The sequence below is a fragment of the Leptosomus discolor genome, chromosome 17 (assembly GCF_034619465.1).
Source record: "Leptosomus discolor isolate bLepDis1 chromosome 17, bLepDis1.hap2, whole genome shotgun sequence".
NCBI lineage: Eukaryota > Metazoa > Chordata > Aves > Leptosomiformes > Leptosomidae > Leptosomus > Leptosomus discolor.
The window spans coordinates 7,659,416-7,667,380 of record NC_141407.1 but is presented as its reverse complement, the minus strand read 5'-3'; the positions used below and the strand labels follow the sequence as shown (position 1 = coordinate 7,667,380).

The following is a 7,965-nucleotide window of genomic DNA, read 5'->3' as shown; positions in this document are numbered from 1 at the left end:
ACAGTGACGCAGTTTCAGGTTGAACTACGTGGTTCCTTTCTTGTCCCTGGCAGATGTTTAAAAGATGTTTCCACTGACTAAAAACCCACCAAACTGCTTTGCACCTGCCTGGAAATGTGGAAATGCTCTTTGAAATACCGTTTTTTTCTATAAAAATCTGTGGCAACCACTCCCATCACCTCCTCGGTCCAGCAGCTTCCCGGAGGCAGAGGCTGGATTGTCTCAGCCAGCGGGGAGGGATCTGCCTGCCAGGCTTTTGAGAGCCGCCCACCTTGAAAATCCTGAAGAAACTGCACGAATTTGAAAGCTTTGCTCACAAATCCGCCCCGCTCCAGCTCTTTGCATGGAGAGCCGAAGGCAGGAACCCTCCCAGCCACGGAAAATAAATAAATCACACACGCCATCTCCCGGCCGCTGAGCCAGGACCCAAACCTGCCCCGAGCAGGACCTGCTTCTGCACACTTAGTTCCTTCTCCTGTTTTAAATCAAGATCCCATCCTTTTCCCACGCGATGGGATGCCGCAGCTGAGCAGATTTACCTTTGGCCACTACATCAAGGGACATGGGGAAAATGCTGCATCCTGGTGGCTGTCAGGTCCTGCTCATTAGTTTGTGGAGTCCATCCTGCAAAGCAGGTGGTCCAGCCTTTGGTGCAAGGGCAGGATTCCTGACCATACCAGCTCTGGATTGGCCTCACTGATGTGAAGATGGACCCAGGCTCGTGTGGACTGCTCTTAGGGAAGCCTCCCAAGCCTGTATGACATCTCTCTGGCAGCTATAGAAGGTCAGCAGCCTCTGGGCTCCGATGAGCTGTGAGGATGACTTGTCTGGGAATGATGTTTGTCCTGTCCCAGGGAAAAGGCGCTTTGCTCGCTGAGATCAGCCGCTGTGCTGCATCCAGAGTAGGCTCCTCGTCCCAGCAAGAGCATGCCTGGCAAGGAAGGAGGGGAGATAAGGGATCTCTTCCTGGGGCAAAGGATGCAGTTTTCCCAGGGTTTATTTAATAAGGACTAGATGGATGCCAAGCCCTGGGAGGAGGTGGGTGTTTGCAAGGACTTGCTGGATTTGGAGAAGTGGGTTCTCCTGGGAGGTCTGGGTGGGCCAAGCCCCACAGCCCACCAGTGCCAGCGCTCCCTGAGCTGGCATCAGCACCAAAAGAGACATCCCTGGGGCTACTGAAACATACTGGGTTTATGCAGGTTTGAGGTCACTGCACCCTGCTTAGTCTCAGGAATAGGGAGAATTTAACTTCTTTTATCCTGGCTATTGCATCTTCTCCAGCATCTCCTTTATACTGCCATAGCATTGGGGATTAGAGTGAGGAGTGCGATTCCTGCCCAGGCTGGTAGTCTGCTAGCAGATTTCCCTGGTAGGAAGATCCATATTAAGCAGGATTTGTATAGGAGGCTAAGCAAAGTTCTCTGTGGGTCATTAACCCCAAGATACAAAAGCACGTGAACGACAAGAAGTTGAATTATTTTTTTTCATTACACATGATCATTTCCAGTCAGGATCTCCTTCAAGTATTGACAACATCAGCAGGGCTAAAGTGACCAAAATCACAGGCGAGACAACAATTAATCTCTAACTTCCACACAGAAAAACAAACCAAGAGCCAAACTGGGCAAACAGGAGCAGGAACCAAGAGCACCAGGTTTCCAGTGCAGAGGCAGCATGCACTCGCTAGCTCTGTGCCTGGGAGCCAGCACGCCTGCGACACATCCCCCAAGCTGCTGAGGTCCCTGGACTCTGTGTGCTGTACAAACGCTGGCAAGTTAAACCATCAGCTAAAATGAAAAACCAACAACTTAAGGATTCATGCGGCTGAACTAAGAGCTGGCTCGCAGCGGTGCTTGTGGGTGACAAGTGGCTGCTCCGAGCCTTTCTTCGTGCCCTGCACTTGGCACAGACACAAGCCTGGAGTGAAGGGATCCAAACATCTCACAGAAAGGCTGATTTTCACATGTTAAAGTGCTTATCTCAAGGCAGTCCCGCCCAACACTTCTTCAGTGACATCTGACAGCCAGTGGAGGCCAGTACCAATCCAAAGCCCCATACCTCTAAAATACTCCCCTGCTCCCAGAGCTTTCTAGCAGGTATCTGTCTGGGCCCTGATCGTTTCCCATTACAAATTCAAGTAGGATCAGCACCCCATCCCCCCTGTGCAGAGAGCCAAATTTGGCCTCCATTCAAAGCTCCTGTGCCATCTTGAGGAGGAAGGAGGGCTTTTTCTGTAGGAAAAAGCTGCTGCAAGTGACTTTGCAGCTCCTAAAGAAGGCCAGAAACTCAAAAGGAGCGGGCAAATGCCCCGTCTGCCTTGCTCTGCAATGGGAAGGCAGAACAAGGGCCAGTGAGGCAGCTGGGACAGATCTGTCCTGCCTACCTGCCCTCGCCCGGCACGGTGGGTCACCCAGCACGCTGCCCCATGTGATGGGGTTGATATCTGAGATTTCAGTAGCTGCTGTTAGAGGAACGAGAGCAGAGTGACAGGGACTGTGTTTTCATGCTGTAATTTAACTCCATGGAGTAACCTAACCTGGAGGGAGCCATGACTCGAGGCTTGCCAAGCATCCTCGACCTCACAGCTGTTTTCTCCGCAGCATTTTGCAGGCGTATAGAGATGCAATGGAGGTAGAGTCCAGCACATACACCGACTTTATTTCCTGCGATCGGGCTGGTCGGAGGAACGCTGTCCACGACATCCAACGAGATGCAACCACCATCAGCATGCGCAAGCTGACTGAGGACCTAGGGGACCTCGCCGTTGAAGGAGCAGGTGAGCTGCTGCAGACACCAGTAGTCCCAGCTGTGGCGCCCAGGCTGGAAGGGCAAGGCACAAAATGGCAGCACAGCTGACCAGTGCTGTCTCTGGGAACATCTCACGGATGCTCAGGAGGAACATCCCATTCCTCGCTGCAGTCAGTGCCTTCACGCTCTGTGGGTATTCAGCCAGTGGGAAACTCCCCAGGCTGAGGGGCTCTTGCAGTGAACAGGGTGGCCCCGGGGTTCCTGGCACACGAGCGCTGCACACTGTCCAGCCAAGGCCCTTTGCTCGGCTGGTTTGTAGAGGCACTGGTGATCAAACAAGACATGAACGGACCAAGAGCCTTCCCATGGCAAATTACACACCAGGTATATCTTAGACTTTATAAAACTGAAATGTGGGGCAGATTGTGGTTCACTTTTTCTTTGTTGGTTGGTTTTGGGTTTTGGTTTTGTTTTGTTTTTTTTTTTTTAGATTAGCCTTCAAATATTTCCACAGTATTTTAAAGAACAACAGAAATAATTTTAGCCACCAGCCACCTCCAAATATTACCCTGTAGCCCAAACATGGCAGCAGTATCACCCTGCTCAATATACACTGGCCAGCTGACTCCAAGAAGCATGAATTCTCTGTTCAGAGCACAAGCAAACCAGCCAGATTTCACTAAGAAGCAACAAAACATACAGCACCACTGCAGAGGGTAAACTCAGTTTTTGCCCTTGCTCTTTTACTCCTCCAACCTGCAGTCTGTAACTATAAAAACACTTTAAAACACATTAGCCCAACTATACCTCTTTCAACATGCCCATACTAGCAGGTGTCCATCCACCTGCCCATAATAAGCACAAATTAGAGCTCTTCTAGCAGAGAGCAACTCAGGTAGCTGCCAGGCTGTCGGGCAGACATTCCTGGAGCACTTGCAAGTTGCTGTTACAGGTTAGACAAGGAGAGAACATCCCTGCCCTGAGGCTCCCTCCCAGCACCACCAGGCACTTTGAGAAGCGTTTGTACTCCAGGAACGTGAAGGGAGAACCCAATACTCTTAAGCCACATATCTGGCCACACAGGGTAGCGATAGGTCCTCATGTGGCAACCCAAATGAAATCAGCTATAGCAATTGCTGTTCTCCTGTGTCCTCAGCAGAGTGTAACCATGCTTTCTTTTCAATCCTCCCTTCTGCAGAAAGCCAAAGAGATGCCACTTCTTCTGAGAACAACCCTGGAGCAAGACCAAAGGGGCAAGAAAATAGCCCCTCCCCATGACAGTGTGCAGGGGGTGGGATGGGCAGGAGGAGGGCTTTGCTGTGAACATCAAACAAGAGTTTGCTATTGAATCTGCGGACAAATGCCAACCTGGAACAGCAAGTTGTCTGTCAAATGCCTCTGCTGCAACTATTTTTGTTTAGAAAGCCACAAGATGCTGTGCAAGGACTGGCACCTCCAGAAGACTTCTGCTCTCATCCCTAACGATTTAGAGCAACACTGACGTGGTTGTAGTGATATGAGCCATTCTCAAGATGCCTTAGCTGCAATTTTCCCCTAGGGGAAAAAATTATTTCAGTAATAATAGACACATCAGACTTTCCTGTCCAAGGTACCTTCCTCCTTTGCAAATTTAGACTATTATTTATTCTGTTTGCATAGATTAGAAATTTAGATTATTGGTTTTTTTCTAAGCCTCACCCTCATCTGCATCTTAGACCTGACCTGGCCTCTGGACTGCCCAAGTGGCCCCTCATCAGGGTGGGCAGTGGGGAAGGGACGCAGCCAGTCCCACTGCCTTCATGTCAAGCACCACCCACGTGCTGCTGCCACTTAGCATCAGGAAAGGACCAAAGCACAGCTCTGTGTGGCTGAGCTCCACCTACAGCCCCAGCAGCACCAGCCACAGGCATCTTTTTCTTTCGGTTTTAGCATTTTAAGGTATTGTTTAGGGGAGGGGAAAAACATTTTGCTGGTTTGACTGTTGAAATTCAGGCTTAACTTTGCAAGCTGTTAGCTGAGATGATCTCTGGTAGGATCTCACACCATTCTCTCTCTTAGGAGACATGTTTTGTGTTACAGATGGTTTGATAAAACTATATAAACTGTTGGAATAAATAACACAGCCTTCAAGTACTGAAGGTGTTTTTTTCTGCCTGAATGTTTCTTCTTGCTGTCTTTTGCCTTGTAGCTAGTTGATCTGCAGGGTGGTTACCCCAGCTTCCCCTAACGGGGAGATAAGGAGCTGTGTTACAAGAGAGTCCCTTCTGTTTGGGTCTGTGAAACCCCACAGGTTTGCAGCACCCAGGTGGAAGCAGATGTAGTTGGGCACAGAAAATGCTAAAAGTCTGCCCCCCACTTTCCCAGGGTTGCTGCCAGGAGCACTTTTAGCACGGGTGTTTCACCCCCCCCATGGGAGCACCACTCCCCTCCACATTACTACCCCAGAAGTCAAGCACAAGACTGGCTTGGGACTTGGCAGAGTGGCCCAGACACCAGCAGGAGAGGTGCCGGTGGGAAGAGGCATCTTTCCCTCTGCAGCACAGAGCTATGAGGACATGGGGACATGGCTGGTGTTTCACCCAGCCCAGGCAGAGCCGATCCCACCAGAGCTGCGGGAGGCACCTACAGCCCCACTGGGATTGATGGCCGGTGCAGGGACAAGGCAGAGCTGGCCTCAGAAATACTCTCCACTGGTGACACGAGGACAAGCATCACCCTGACAGCCTAGGGAAGAACTGAACGTTACGAGTTTGAGACTTATCAGAGAAAACAAGGCCATAAATAAGCAGAGAAGTGGCTGCCAGACAGAGGGAGAATTGTCTGTGGGCCTCCAAGAGGCAAATCGCTGAGGGGCTAGCACAGAGACGCCCATGGCTCCAGCCCCCACAGGAAACAAGGATTTGGCAACCAGGTAGCGGCTGCATCTGCTCCTTTGGCAGCTGCGAACCAGCTCGGCTCCCGGAGCTGCCTGGATACTATTGCAGCTCTGTGCCGGCCGGCAGCCAAGAGCCTGCTCCCGTTTCCCCGTGCCTGGGGACAAAACAGCAGGTAGCTCCTGGGCTTGGCTGACCGCACAGTTGGGTCTTCAAGCCCCATTTCCAGCTCTCCTCACTGCCACTGAACAGTATTTTTGGCTCATGCTGACACACACAGAGAAAGCTGAAAGGCAGTGCAGAGGGACTGTCCACCATGCAAGACTCCCACCAGTCAAAGGCGGGCTAATCTTAGGTCTCCCTGGTCAGAAAATATCTGTTCCAGAATTATATTTAGGCAGATGATTAGGGACCTGCTGGCCAGCTACCCTCAGTGGACAGGCAAGAGGCATCAGGTTCCCCCTGCAAGCGAAAGAGCCAGCTCAGCTGCCGTCGCCGATTGTGCTGAAAGATCAAGGGCACTGGCTTAATCCAGCCACATCCTGACTTGCAAAGCTGCTGAGCACACAGATGCTCCGAGCCCTTCATTTCAGCTGGACAGAGGGGCACGCTGGACCTCCCGAAACTCTAATTGAGCGCTAAATGATCGGAAAGTCTTTCAGCAAACACTCCTCTGCCCAAGCTGACAGTGCAGTCCAACAGCCAGGCAGCCCAGGCTGCACCACTTCTGGCTCTTAGTGTCACCCAACTGTGCAAAACTCAAGAGACAGGGAAAAAGAAACGGTACACCGTTTTTGATACACACCAGAAAAAGTGAGAGTACACAGGGATGGTGCTGCTGCTTCTAGCAGTGATATGTGTCCCTTGGATTACCGAAGGGAAAAGGACACATGAAGTTGGAACAACCTGCACCTGTAAATCCAACTTGCCCATCTAGCAAGGGAGCAGGGGTACCTTCCCTCTGGCTGTCAAAGTGCTCTGACCTGGCAAGAGGAGAAGGCAGGAACTGAGCTGCCAAAGCCCCCATCACACCTACCGATTAACCCTCATGCTCTAGCAGGAGTACGATGGCTCACGTTACGGACCACGGTTCCTAACAGTTGCCCTTGAACAGAAAGGCAAGAGGATTTATCTTTTAATATAAACTTGTTATTTTATTAAACAGGATCAACAATCAACTATCCAGAATCCAAACAAGCAACTCTTCTTCAGAAATAAGTTTTGGAGAAAAATTACTAAAAAAAAAAAGCCTGGTTCTTACCACAATCATGTTTTTAAAAGTGACACTTTATAATTTGCTTATAAAAGTAAGAAATTCACTCTCTCATATCCACCTATCTAGCTATATATATGTGTGTGTATATATGCACCACGTACTTCAGAGATGAGTATTTTACTCAGTAGACAAATATGGAAGCCCAGAAAGAATGGAAATACTCCCAGCATGCGGTGGCTGCTGGCTGAGACCGGACCAGTCTCACACACTGACCGTGGTAATGGTGACCACGGTCCCTTGTCAAAGGCAACTTTTTGGTACAGTATCTTTGGAGTAAGCATCTTGGCAGACACCGGGGATGCTAAAGCACACCACACACTCATGTAAGAAAATGATGGTTTCTCCTCTGGATGCACAGCTCTATTGCATAGTAAGTAAAAATACTATAATGCACCAAAATCGCTTAGGAATTTTGGTGAATATTGCCGTATAAATTTTCCATCAAACTGAAGATCTGAATTCTAGCCAGAGTTGTTGAGCAAGAGAAGCAATTCAGATGGGACCTGAGTCAATATGTGACATTGGGCTCTAGCTTATTAATTTACCTAGTTTTAACGGTGCCTAAAGATTACGTCAGGTCAGGAAGAGGGCGAAACGGTAAAACAGGCAATCGATCATGGTTTATCCAAGTCCTGAACAAAGGTAGAGGAAGAGCAAACTGCAGTTCACAGGAATTCTCCAGGATGAGTACAAAACCAGGAAAAGTCCCAGAAGGCAGATTTCGGCCCAAAATGGTAAAAATACGTTCCAACGTCCTATGCATGTGTAAGCGTGGTCATGGCCAGCTGTGAGCACAGCTGGAGCCTGAGCCCAAGGTGTGCGCTTCTGCGGCAGTGACACTGGGGAGCTGATACACAGGAGTCCTTGTCCAAGAAAGTCTGCCCAAAAAATGATCATTTTTTTTTTTACGTGCCCCTCAGATCTGTGCACGGGCAAGAGCACCAGCTTCCAGCTTGTTCTTGTTCCAGTCTTGTTAGTACAAGACTAACCCTGGGTAAATATAGCTGTGGCCAAACCCTCCTGCCCACACGGACGGGAATAAAGCCTCTGTTTCCAAAGTGCCTGCTC

The 7,965-nt window shown here is 49.8% G+C and overlaps 1 protein-coding gene across 1 annotated transcript; it reads left to right on the top strand.

Annotated features, from left to right (window-relative positions):
* Positions 1-2,622: 2,622 nt before the first annotated feature.
* PKIG (cAMP-dependent protein kinase inhibitor gamma) lies at positions 2,623-4,026 on the top strand. Its single transcript, XM_009957175.2, has 2 exons — positions 2,623-2,776; positions 3,947-4,026. The coding sequence occupies exons 1-2, from the start codon at positions 2,626-2,628 to the stop codon at positions 4,024-4,026; spliced, it is 231 nt and encodes a 76-aa protein (XP_009955477.1). The 5' UTR covers positions 2,623-2,625.
* The last annotated feature ends 3,939 nt before the right edge of the window (positions 4,027-7,965 follow it).

Coding starts and splice junctions, on each gene's coding strand:
- PKIG (XM_009957175.2), top strand. CDS start 2,626: ATGGAGGTAGAGTCCAGCACATACACCGACTTTATTTCCTGCGATCGG. Junction 2,777..3,946: donor CCTCGCCGTTGAAGGAGCAG/GTGAGCTGCTGC, acceptor TCCCTTCTGCAG/AAAGCCAAAGAGATGCCACT.